At 32.8% G+C, this 13,897-nt stretch overlaps 1 protein-coding gene across 1 annotated transcript in view; it reads right to left on the reverse strand.

Annotated features, from left to right (window-relative positions):
* Positions 1-3,180: 3,180 nt before the first annotated feature.
* Positions 3,181-13,897, reverse strand: part of LOC111085382 (protein FAM219A-like) — a 44,802-nt gene continuing 34,085 nt past the window's right edge. The window contains exon 6 of the mRNA XM_022383674.1: positions 3,181-7,341. Within this exon, the coding sequence (XP_022239382.1) occupies positions 7,155-7,341 (187 nt within the window). The 3' untranslated portion in view covers positions 3,181-7,154. The remainder of the gene's footprint in view (positions 7,342-13,897) is intronic.

Below are 13,897 nucleotides of genomic sequence, written 5' to 3' on the forward strand. Positions count from 1 at the left end.
TGTAATGATAGCCAAGCTGTAGGACATACAAGCTGAATTCATGCCAATAATTTGCCATCTCTGCGCCTCTAATATCCGTCTTCTTGCCATTCTTACTTAAAATGATTTTGCATTCAGAAATTCGGGACTTAAATACGGATTTGATGCACGAGAAAATAGTGCATATTGGACGTGAAGAAGGAAGCAAGTTGCACGTGGGGAAAAAAAACGCGCCTGATTTAAATGTCACACCTGAACGCTCACATCCTTTTAATTATGTTTGAAATTATGAACATTGCTCAACATCATGAAAATTAAACCTTATTTTCAATAAGCAGTCCTGAAAAATATTTGGGGGTGCTTAACTTTTTTCCAGGTGTATACTTCTGGTCCTATAAAGAACAAGTAATTTATGTAAACAATGTTGATGGTCCTATAAAGAATAAGTTATGTATCTATGCATTGTTTGTGTTCAAGTAAAGAACACGTTATGCACCCTTGCTTTGTTTGTGGTTTAGTAAAGAACAAATTATGTATCTAAGTATCGTTTGTAGTCCCGTAAAGTACAAGTCAAGTGTCCACGTCTTGTTTCTGATCTCGTAAAGAACAAGTTATGCATCCATGCTTTGTTTGTGGTCTAGCAAAGAACAAGTTATGCATCCATGCAGTGCTTGTGATCCCGTAAAGAACACATTATATATCTATGTGCATTGTTTGAGGTCCCGTAAAAAACAAGTTATGTGTTCATGCATTGTTTGTGGTCCAATAAAGAGCAAGTTATGTATCTATGTTTTGTTTGTGTTCCCACACAGAACACAAGTTATGTATTCATGCATTGTTTGTGGTCCAATAAAGAACAAGTTATGTATCTATGTTTTGTTTGTGGTCCCATACAGAACACAAGTTATGTATCTATGTTCTGTCTGTGGGCCCACACAGAACACAAGTTATGTATTTGTGCATTGTTTATGGTCCCTTAAGGCACTAGTTATGTACCTATGCTTTGTTTCTGGTTTTATCAAAACACAAGTTATGTGAGTAAAGGAAAGGTGAAATACAAACAATAAAAACATGTGTACCTTCAGTTGGTGATTAAATAAATTAAATGGGTTGAGAAGTCAACACTGTATGCAAAATGCATATGTAATTAATGGAAGGTCCCTACCATTATATTAAAAAAATCTTATTAATAATATCTCTGACAAATTAACCACAAAATAACAGCAACAAGGAGACAACGTGATATCTTAGTATACTGATTTAATGGTACTTTCATGCAATACATTATAAGTTCTAAAAAAACAAAATATAGACAAAGATAAAAGAAGAAACCAATGTGTAGTTTTTTGGAATAAACTTAAAAACGTGAATGTAAAAACATGCATTTTCTCTAAATCTGTATGTTTTAAATTACTGTTAAAATAATAGTCTACTAGATAAAGTTTTACTGAAAAACTGGAACAGTCTCAATAATATAATATAATTATAAACTAAAAATAAGATAAATCAGACTATAAATGAAAGACTGCCTCGTGACTAGACCTGGATGCAAAAGGCTATCAAAAATAAAACAAGGTACAGTATAGAGATAACATTTGGCAATCTGTGATCTAAGTTTTGATATATTTGGTGCATTCTACACATTTAATGACTAGAATGTGATTCATAATGATACAATCTAAAGCACTACTTCCCATAAAATAACATTAATTCAAATGAGTGCTTTTAGTCAATCACTACTGCAGTGTAGACAATACAGAAACATCATTATATTCAAAATATTCACATTAAATAGAATTTCCAGCAGATGAGTTTCATAAATAAATTACAACAGTTTCAATTGCTGGTATTGTCCCAGTACACAACATCTGTACCAGATGCACATTAATAAGTCTCTATAATCCTTTATCAAAGTATGAATGTTTAATTCACATGAAGTTGATTTCTGACATGCCTTTCAGCGAACTTACACTCACAGAAATTTAACTTCTGAATCTTAAGTTGTACCATTTTAAATATAAAATTGTATATAAAATGACTATCTCGCACACTTTGTTAAATGCAGTACAAATATAACAAACATTACACTGTCTGGTAAGTTTGAAAACAATTTTTTGTAACAATATTATAATTAAAGCATAATAGTTAAATACTATAACATATAGAAATTATTATTATATAAATTGCACGGTATTTCAGCATTACAAATATGAAAGTAATGCTGTTTGTCATATCACAATAAACAAAAAAAACAAGGGAGAAAAGAACTTGTGCAATTAAAACAGGCTTAATCTTGAGGAAGAAATCATTGTTAAAGCCAGTGATTTGCACAATCTCTCCAATTTCAAGAATATTAGTTTTCTAGTTTTAATAACGTTTTAGTATCATTGTTTTTAGATGCTCTCTAAAAAACCATTAAATTATATCTTATATAGTTTTGGAAAGTATTATAAGCATTTCTTTCAAAATCATATAGAGAAATACTCTAAATCTCTAAAGTTTAATATGAGAAACTCAATTCATATTAATATATTTATGATACACAAACATTTTTTGTATACCTTCTAGTAAATAACGAACAAAATTTGTAATCTCATAACCACCCACCACAGTCAGCACAAATTCCTCCAAAATTCTTGTTTGTTATTTACCAACGTCAATAATCATTGAAGGTCAAATTCAGCTCTGATGATTTTATTGATTCGAATATGCCCAAATTCTCAAGAAATCTCAATGAAATATACCTCATTTATTTTTTCTTCATAGAAATGTTAGGAGTCCTTTTAATTGTGGACATACTATAATAAAAACATGTACTTCTATCAGTATGTCCAAACTTTTATACAATGCAAATAAATACTACACACTCAATTATTTTTTTAGGAAGTTATAATTTTCCTACACTGAAAAAAGTATTTCAATAGGTACTTACCTCCTTTCACAGATATAGCTATTCTTGTTAAGTGGTGCCCTCTATATGCAAAAATTGTTTCACATGCCACAAGTCTTGAGCTCCCATCCCACATATCCTACGATCAACATGGTTCAATTGAGTCTCACATGTCAATAATCATGTGTCAACCTTCCACCAATAGAAGTGCAACACCCTCCTGACGCATATGACTTCCTCTATTCAATTCTACCGAACTATTATTTCAAGTTTTGGCACAAAATAGAAGCACCAGTTTTCAGTAAGAAGGAAGGGTGAGAGGAGGTAAGTACCTATCAGAAATACATTTTCAGTATAGGAAAATTATAACTTCTGATATGGTGCATTACCTTTTTTCACAGATATAGCTAGAATCCCACATTGAATAGGTGAACAACAGAGATGAGATGCCAGGGAAAAAGTAAGGTGCCTAATCTGGTGAGAAGACACCTGAAACAAATTACAGGAAGAAGGAGACAAGGAAGAATAAGCTAATTGAATTAAAAGCCAAACCCAATTGGTAAAGGTGGAAAGAGAAAGGTCACGAACAGAGGATAGTTGCCACGGGATAAAGAGGTGGGAATGGGTACCATGGACGGGAGCCGTGCAGGCAATATAACAACAAAGAGTATGTATGGGGCATAGCAGTCTATCCAGATCAGTTTGGGAATATAGGTGAGAAATGGAAGGAATTTCCTTAACAAGCTGCCAAAATTTTGGGAAGAAAAGATTGATCCAGATAAAGGAGAACATATGTAGAATGATACAGGGTACATGCAACATTGATGGTAAATAAATCCAACCAATGACATCCACAAGCCAAGAGAAGAAGGAAATATGTTTTAAGGGATAAGTGAAAAATCAAACACAAGGGCAGAGGTTCAAATGGAAGTAAAATAATGCAGTGAAGAACCGTTTTGACATCCCAATCTGGACAGTGCGCAAGAGGTCTACTAATCCAGAAGGAATGCAACGATAGTGAGAGGGTAGGAGACATAAAAATTTACAGTACAGAGAAAAATGAAAAGTGTGGAATAAGGCAGCCCAGTAACCCGTGACCGAGGAGACAAAAGTCCCCTGTTCAAACAGCCAAGTGAGGAAAAGTGAGTGGGTCAAGCAGGCGAAAATCCCTGACTGAAATGCCAATAGTTTAAAAAAGGTTCCATTTATGTTGATAAACGTCCATAGAGGAGGGATGAATGGAACATGCTAAAAATGAACCAACTCACTGTGATAATCTGGATCTCCTCACCAAGTACGGGAAAAAACCAGGCGTGAGGACAGAGTGTAGGAAGAGCGTGAAGAACTGAAAGCTACATTGAATGGAGTCGAAGTGGAGAAGGTTGGACCTGACTTAGATGAGTGTTAAAAAAGACGTCCAAGTGGACAAAATATTGATTAACTTGATTAACCAACCCACACAAGCTGCCTCCAAAAGAAGCAGATGAGTGAGATTGGCAACCTCCAATTTGGAATGAGTTAACAGAAGCCATTCTTCCATGTGATGGTGTATGTGCAACCCCCGAGCATGCATATGTTGGGTAAATGCCTTGACAACTCAACAAAAGACATACAGGACTGAAGCAAGCACATATAGCACCTCAACTGACAATATATAGGAATATGCAAATAAACATTCGAGACACATATCTTGGTTATCTATAGACCTGGACAAAAAGCCCACATGAGGGTGAGAAAAGACTCTATGGTAAAGTGAGGCAAAACCAAAACTTGATTGAGGCAGGACAGATCAATCACAGACCACCAGTCCCCCAGTTTTCTTCAGTACCACAAGCAGCTTGGAATAAAAACCTGGATAAAAATGAAGTACAGGTTCAATGGCTTTCTGGGAGAGAAGATTCTCTACTGCCTCGGACAGACATTGACCAGTGGTAGGATCCCAAGGCAACGGAAAGGATATGGGTACCCGAGATATAGGAGGAGGGAAAAGGAAGTGGATGACAAGTCCCTCGGTTAATACTTAAATAACCCAAAGATCTGTGGTGAAATTGCACCATAGATGAACAAGCAAACCCCAATTGGACCAAAACCCACGGGATAGTCACTGGTACTGTTGGTGATGTGTCCATCTTCGTCGAATAATACGTCAAGTGGAGGAACTGGTAACGGCTGGGAAGGAATGGGATAGAAAACAGTAATAGGGGATTGTCTAGGCTCAGAATGAGACAAACAATCAACCAAAAATGAAAGGGTCGATTTCTGTCTCACAGATTCCACATTGGATTCTAGTCTCAGGAATATCCCTGAAAACAAACCATTGGAGAAAGGGGACCATATATAAGTCCCAAAGATAAGTAGATGGTAAATGAACTTGGAACAATACAGCATCTCTCTCCAGACGATCCCAACAACAGAGAAGCCACATGTGAAAAGAAAGGGCCAAAGAAGACAAACGTGCCAATGTGGAGGTACTGAGGGAGAAAGTATCCTTCACTAAACCCTCAGGATCTCAGTACAGCACCTCGAAAAGGAGGTTGATGGAAGAGAAGTACCATAGAAGAGTCAATAGGATAAGACAAAGGCAAGAAAACTGGGTATGGGATAAACAAACAGGATGATCAGGGTTAGCTTCCCACATGAGCAAATGTGATACCAGCTATTGAGAATCAAAAGATGGAAATGCAGCCTGATGATAGGCTCAAGCAAACTGATTCAAAGCCCGTGCAGGGCAAGGCATACGAGCATCCTCATGCATCTCAGATACAAAATGCTCTGCATGAACCCTAATATCTGGGGAAGGAGGAAACACAAAATACTAAAAGGATCGATATCATGCAACAAGGAAGGTAGAAGATTATAAAAAATCAAGGAAAGTGATGAAACAGAACCCACCTGAGAAGTCATGTCCAAAAAAATCCATATTAGGCCTAGCTGTTTCTGCAGTAGGGGCACAGGAAGACACAGCAAAATTAGGTGGAGGAAAACTCTGTCAAATTTCTCATCCTTCCGAACAGATTCAGCATGTTCAGGAGGAAAATGGGCAACATCATGAGATGGTTGACTTATATAACAATCAATCTCTCTTTGAATGAGAGCTGATAATTCCATAGTCAAGTTCCCTCCACCTGCAGTCTGTGTAAGCATGCTGGTGGATAGTATTACCTCCATAGTGGTAACTTGGACTTCATTATTAAAAATGAATAACCAAGCACAACAATGTTAGAACAAATAAAAAACTAAAAAAAAAGTAAGTTATTCTTATGTTCGCAAACATTTGAAAAAGGAGAATAACAATTCCACTTCAGAATAAATTACAAAACAGTTCAATCAACATTGAAAAAAAAAATTCACTAAATTAAAAAAAAAACGTTTGTAGAGCACAATGAAAAACATCTTGATGCAAGCACTGCCAAATGAGAAACGATAGTTCAGTACATTCAAATATAGAGAGTCACGTGTCAAGAGGATGTATCACACTCCTAGTGGTGGAGGGTTGTTGCATAATGATTTACATGTGAGATGCAGTTGAACCCCACTAATCGTGGGGTACATTGGAGCTCAAGGCTTAAGGCATGCAAAAAATTTTTTGCATGTAGAGAGCAGGACTTAAAGAGACTAGCCATATCTGTTACAAGAAGTAACGTACTGTATCGGAAATAGCAGATATATCTATTGTTTTATTCAGTATATTCCAATGTTATTTGTAAAATATTTTTCATATCTTAGTACTATGTAATGTTAGTAAAAAGGCATCAATTAGGTGCTCTTTAGTATCATTATCAAGCACCAATAACATACTTTGACATGATTTCTTATAATTTATCATTTCCACATGTAGTAAACAAAAAACATCACACACACAACTTACTTTCCATGTAATGTTAAAAAGATCTTAGTTCTGGAATGGTATTTCATTAGATCAAATATGTTCTCTAACATACACATACTAAGTATGTACATATTTGTGTACTCAAATACATAATATACAACGTAAAGAAAATCAGTTGAATAACTTTAAGGAAATAAGTCATACAAAAACTGTGCTTCTTTCTTGAAATAACCACTTAGTAAAATAATTTGTACAAAAAATTACTTGAGAGTAACATTTGATACTTAAAGAAATGAAAATTAAATATTCATTAGATATATTAACACTAATATCTGGAATAAACTTATTTCAGAATACTGAGAATTTTCAACACGCATAATACTAAATGCACAAGCTGGTAAACAACCTTCATAAGGGTATGCTTTTCTGGAAGACAGCATCAGGCATTTGCTTGATTTACTGAACAACACAAGAATAAGTCATCCCACAACAAACACACCGTTGGTTTAAAGGTTTTGGAGGAATCAAGTCTAGGTCTTCATCATCAGGTGTTAGGTCAAGATTGTATCCATCTTGAATGAGCTGCTGAGTGATTTCCCTAGAGGCAGACTTTGAGGTTGTATGAAATTCATATTCTTCTTCACTATAAATACATTAAACATGCAGTCTTAGCACAACTTCATAAGTATATTACACTAATAAAAAATGTAGACACTATACTAAAATGATTTAATAAAAAATTAAACACATGCCTAAAACTAAATATAAACTGAAAACTTGATGATCAAAGAAAATTGGTGTGCCCAACATTAAAAGTGAAGAAGCCCCCCTCCAAAACACTTCTGAAAAAAAGTGAAAAGCTAGAACAGCAAAATAAATAATGATCTTGAAATATTATACAGTAATATTACCATGAAAATTAAGTTGTTCACAAAAAGGGTTTCAGTCACTTCAACATTGTATAAAATATGATCATTGCAGAAAAGAATATCAGCATTTAGAGAAAGCATATTAAATAAAACAGTTGATGCTATCAATATAAATGGTTGTTTAACCATACACATACAGGGTAACAATACTTACAGTTTCATAATGAATATCAATTTTTTTGGGTGTAAAATCTTATACTTTATTTATTTTCTCTACATCAGCATTTCCTAAACTTTTTTGGCTACAGAACACTTTTTAGCTGAGAAAAAGAAAATGTGAAATATCAGTGTAGAGAGTATGTTGCACATGCAGCACCCTCTGGATTTGTATATTATTCATTTATTTATTTAATCAAATTACATATTGATGAATTTTTACATTTATATGCTTATAATATATTTTAGGTACAAACCTCCCCACTAAGATATTATGAAGAATAGATATGGCATCTTCTGTAAATCTTCTTCAATGCAAAATCGATATTATCAGGAAAATATTTCAGAATAAGCTATGATCATACAAAAAGTGTTAATTATTTTATTAAAATTTAAAATCATGATTTTCTCACGGAGCACCCATCAATCTCGGACGAAACACCAGTGTTTCGCGGAACATAGTTTGGGAAACACTGCTCTACACTAATCGTAGAGAACTCATCTCTAAGAAAAATTAAAAAATATGAAATAAAACCAAAAGTAATTTCAAGTAGTTACAACTATTTATCCTAACATCTTCAGGACTCTAATATTTTCACAGATGCTTTCATTTAATTTTACTGATTTTATTGCTTTTTGAACTATGTCTAACTATTAAACTAGTGTAACAAAGGAATAACTTACCTGATGGGAGCATATCTGATTTTATGGTAAACAAAGTATCAAATGACATAATGTAAGAGCAGCTCATGTGCATACATACTTTGCAGAGAAATTATTATTATTTTTTAAGTTTTTTATCTAACCACATAAGTTTCTAATTTTCCATTTTAGTTACTTTTATAACAATAAATAAAAAAATATACACACAGAACAAGAAATTCAACACTTACATATGAGCTCTTGTACTCAGTCTTTGATGTCTCACCAAAATTTAACCTTTTCTTATAATAGATATTTATGTTACACAAATTATTTAAAAATTCAAACATGCAACTTAGAACACAAAATATTAGCAAGCAAAAAAAAACCCCAAAACTATTATAATTTAACTGAGTTTCTAAGCTATACACGTATTAAAATAATGCCCTTAAGTGATCAAGGTTATCTTGGTAATAGCAGCAACGAACCTGTAGGCTCAATAACTGAAAAACTGTTATTTAAATGAACTAGCTCATAAATCTAAATTAATACCTTCTCTTTCTATTGGTTATAAATAATCCAAATGCAAATGTCAGAGAGAATTATTCACATTTTTTGAGAGACAGTATATGATAGGAAAGTGTAGCAATGACTCTAACTTTCTCATTTATATCTCAGTAAATCAAGAAGATTAAAGGCTATAAGTTTGTTATAAGTGATAATAAATCCTATATTTTAGGAATGTAACTTATACCAAACTCAGTAGACTATACAGAGGCAGAAAGGAGGTCTAAAATGTGCATTCTGAGCAAAGAAGTGTCATGTGATACCGAGAAGTGAAGATTGAAAAGGTATTTAAGTACTTGCCTTTGAAGTTAGGAGATTAAAACTTATATAAAATTAAAATTTGAATTATAAACTATGTTTTGATAGCAAGTGTATTGACATACATTAATAACAAAGTTATTCAATAAATTTTGAATGTAACTCTGTAAAATATTGGGACATGCACACTTTAACCACACCCACGCACATAGGATTAACATAAAGACTTTCAACATATAGTTACTTGACAGACAAATTATTAAATCTCTCAACATGGGGTATTTCGAAGTGACCAACCTTGTAACCACTTTATACTAGTTATAGTTTCCATAGTATAATTTTTTATACAGTGTGTGTATCTTCATAAAATTTGGTAGACTTTTAGTAAACATTACATGTCATTTATACCCAAAAAATCAGATTTTTAATGAAGTATTTTTACTGAAGATTTCTCCATGAATATATCAAACTTTTTGTTTTTACTAGCCCAAGTGAAAGTGAGTTTTAAATTAAGATTATAAATACTTTTCTTTGTTTTAAAAATCTTTATATTTGCTGTTATTACCTCTACCCTAACAACAGATTTGATTCTACAGCCAGTAGATAAATCACCAAAGCATAATAAAAAATATAAGTTGTAAAATCACAAATAAAATGAGCAGCTGTGCCCTTTTTTCTTTATTATTGGTCATAAAGTTTCAAAGTACTTCTACTGATAGTTAGAACTGCTACACATTTCACATTTATTTTCTGTGTTTATTTTACTCCCAATGACTTAAATAGAAATTTAATGAAATTAAAGCAACAGATCTTTGCCTGTATCATCAGACTGTTTACATGACATTGTAATATGATACTATCGAGAACAACAAAGCACACACAAAGAAATAAGTCCACTTAACCTTTGCTCCAAGAACACGATATGGAACTTATTAGCTTATGTATCCTCCAGTGTTTACAATAAGAAGTCTCCAAAGTAATAAGATTGCACTTTGAATCTGGGGAAACGTTTCTTATACGGTTGGAGTCGATCCAATAAATAGCACACGTGTTTGAGTACAGGTCATCCTTCTGGGATGCTTGGAATTAAGTGGTATACTGTATAAGCATACAAAGATATTATTTGTGCAGATCATTATAAAATCCTATTTCCCTTTAAGCAGGCCGACATGACCAGGTGGTTAGGGTTATTTGACTCACAATCTGAGGGTCACGAGTTCAAATCCCCATCCCAACAAACATGCTCGCCCTTTCAGCCAGGGGGGGAATTGTAATATGATGGTCAATACCACTATTCATTGGTAAAAAAGTAACCCAAGAGTTGGCGGTGGGTGTGATAACTACCTGCCTTCCTTATAGTATTTCACTGCTAAATTAGGGACTGACAGGGCAGATAGCCCTTGTGTAACTTTGTGCAAAATTCAAAACAAACCAAAACCAAATCCTTTTAGCAAAATTATTCATCACACAATTAATACTCTTTATTCACAAATGGTTAAATTTTAGTTATTTTTATTAAAACAGAAGAATAGATAAAAAATACTTCAAAAAACAAAGATTTTGAGGACTTACAGTGTTATGAAATTACGTGCTTGTGTCATAAGTGCTAAGCCTCACCATAAGCCTTGTTTATTCTTCCAAGTGGAGGGTGAATAGATTTTAATTTCATACATACATTTCAGAAAACAAATTAATTATCAACTTACTATATTTGTGCACACAAAATGCCTGTAATTTATCAGGGTTTCTAAACAAAGTATATATGACTGAAAAAAATCTTGTATCTGTTCAGAGCAACAACTTAGTCATCGCACTTCAACAGTTTCGATGAAATTTTTCTTTCAAGCTATTTACAGACAACTGTTAGATTTATGTACACAGGAAACTGCTCTTTATCTTGGTAGTAAACACTTAGTCAAAAGAAGTAGTTGAGACTAGACAAAAGGTTTTAAAAGAATAGAGTAGAGGGAGGAGCCATTCTACTAAATTGGCTAAATATATTATGATATTTCAGCAAATAAGAGAGGTGGGAGGTTCTTATTTTATGTTCTAGCTTGTCTATATCTAAAATTTGAGTTTCTAATTCGTTAACCACTGTACATGTTCAATGATATATAATATTAAAATTTGAATTATAAACTCCATTTTGATGTCAATTCCATTGACACAAGTAATAGTAAAGTTATTTAACAAAATTTTGAAAATAACTCTAAAAGGATTGTGACAAAATGCTTTTTAACCTGCCTACAATGAAAGGGTTAAGGTATTCTTTGTTCAGAAAGGCTGCATAGTTAGACATACTATTATTTAAAGTTATCATGGTTAAAACAGAGATTATGCAGCCTTGATAGTTCAGTGACATGTATATGTATTTATTTTTTTACGCTTAAAGTAAGATGTCGTCAAATGTAATTCATTTTTTATCACTAACTCCACTGCAAGCTGTAACGAAGTGCATGAGAGAAATCAAGTGATACACAAAGTCTTTGGATGTCTACAGTCCAAGTTTTCAGGTGACAAAAATGTCAGTACTAAATGAGGGATCTTTATTTTTTATACATTTTTACACATTCAATAACACTATTTGAGTATATTACTGCAATACCTTCTTTACAAGCATTGTCCTGAACTTGTTTCAAAGCTTCATTTCTGTGATAATCAAAATCTAAGAAAAATTAAATAAACATTCTACTTAAAAAGCAGTTTTACAATAACATGCTTATTATTCTAATTATTAATTACAATATGAAAATATTATATCAGCTGCAGATAGCATTAATACACAGTTTAAGATCTGGTTCATCTAAATTACACATAAACCTACTCTAAAGAGGATTACAACATTTATAAATTGGTTAGCAAAATGTAGTTCACAGAATAGTCTTTAATAAAAAAAAATCTGGTATGATATAAAAACAAACCCTTTAACATCTGCAAAGAAACTTTTTCCTTTTTTGTAATTCAGACTTTATGTATAAACATAAACACAAATACTTGAAACCCCAACCTATTAATGTATTAGGCCACCATATGGTTTGATTTTACATTGATTCCAGAAGTGTCTGGAAAGTATCTGCTTCAATTTTTTATCTTTCTTAACCAATATAGTATTCAATTCAGGTTGAGTTGATTGTAATGGTGTATGTCTCTTGACTACTTGTTCTAAAATGTCCAAGAGATTCTCAGTAGGACTGAGATCTGTAGACCGTGCATGCCAGAGTAAATGTTGTAAGTCTTTACAGGCTCACTGAACCAATCGTGAGAATCTTTAACTTTATGGCTAGTAATATTATCATTTTGAAGTAACCATCTGTATTTGTACAAAAGTACTGTGGAATGTGCCTGCTCACAGCCAGAGTGGTCAGTAGTCACGAGCAGATATACAGCCATTTAGAGGAACCAGAAGGTCTAATTCATAACATGTACTTGAACCATACAACATTTCAACACTTCCCAGAACCTTACACAGTAGTGTTCTTGCCACTCTGACCCTATCATAATTATACTACAACATGAAGTGTGAATCACCTGAGCACATTACACAATTACATTACATATAAGTTCGATCTCAATTATCTAAGCACCACTGGAGACATTTCTTATGATTGCTGTCTCCTACACAATTATCTGGTGGAAATAAATGTTTATCCATCAATTAATGCAGTTTTTAGCCTGAACAATATTTTCATCCCATTTCCATTTGTTAGCACAGTTTCCATTATTAGACAAACGTTTTATTTTGTTTATTTAATAACAACATAGTGTACAGTTGAGAAACAGTGACCTTAGATTTGTCAGCAGCTGGACTGTGCTTGCAACTGAGGCACCTGCCAGTTGATCTTCAACAATAAAATCTCATTCAATGCTTGATAAATCCTTTCTATTGTATCCATCCATTGATGCTCGTACAATATACCACCTGTATTGAAAGACCCTTGGTGGTTTTATTTCTCTAACATGTAAATACCCACTTTGTGTAAACATAAAGTGAAGTCTGTTCTATTCTGAGATAGTTTCTAATATGCTGGTCAGTAAGTATACGTGTATACACTCTTTACATTTTTTGTTGTTGTTTTTTCATACAAGAAATATAAAGTATTATTTGAACTATCAGCTTACTGACACCTTAACATCATCACATGTAATAAAATTATTTATTTACATATTATAAACAGGCTAAATTTAAGAGGAAAAGGATGTGATGTATTAAGAAAGTAAAAGAATCATTCTAAAAATCTTAAATTATATATATCTTGAATAATTTATGAACTTTACAGCAACCTCTAAAACAATGTAGACAATACAATGTAATTTTATTAAGAAATAGCATACTTTTCATTTTCACATGTTTGTGATACTGATCAACTATTAATGTATGTTACTTTTAAGTCATCTTGAAAACAAAACACACTGTCTACATCAACAGCAACACAATTTAAAACAATTATTTGAAATTTTAAGTTTAAGAAGTGAACTCAGAATTTTTCAAATTCATTTACAAACATATTTAATTTGGGAATTCTATTTTTTTAAGTTTCTTCGTTTCTCTATGAAATAATTTTTAATTTCACTGTTGTATAAATTACACAAGTATAATACATGGTTATGAGCTGCACAAAAACATATAAGTTACTGATTTGGCAAAAG

Source organism: Limulus polyphemus, unplaced genomic scaffold, assembly GCF_000517525.1.
Source record: "Limulus polyphemus unplaced genomic scaffold, Limulus_polyphemus-2.1.2 Scaffold359, whole genome shotgun sequence".
NCBI classification, from domain to species: Eukaryota; Metazoa; Arthropoda; class Merostomata; order Xiphosura; family Limulidae; genus Limulus; species Limulus polyphemus.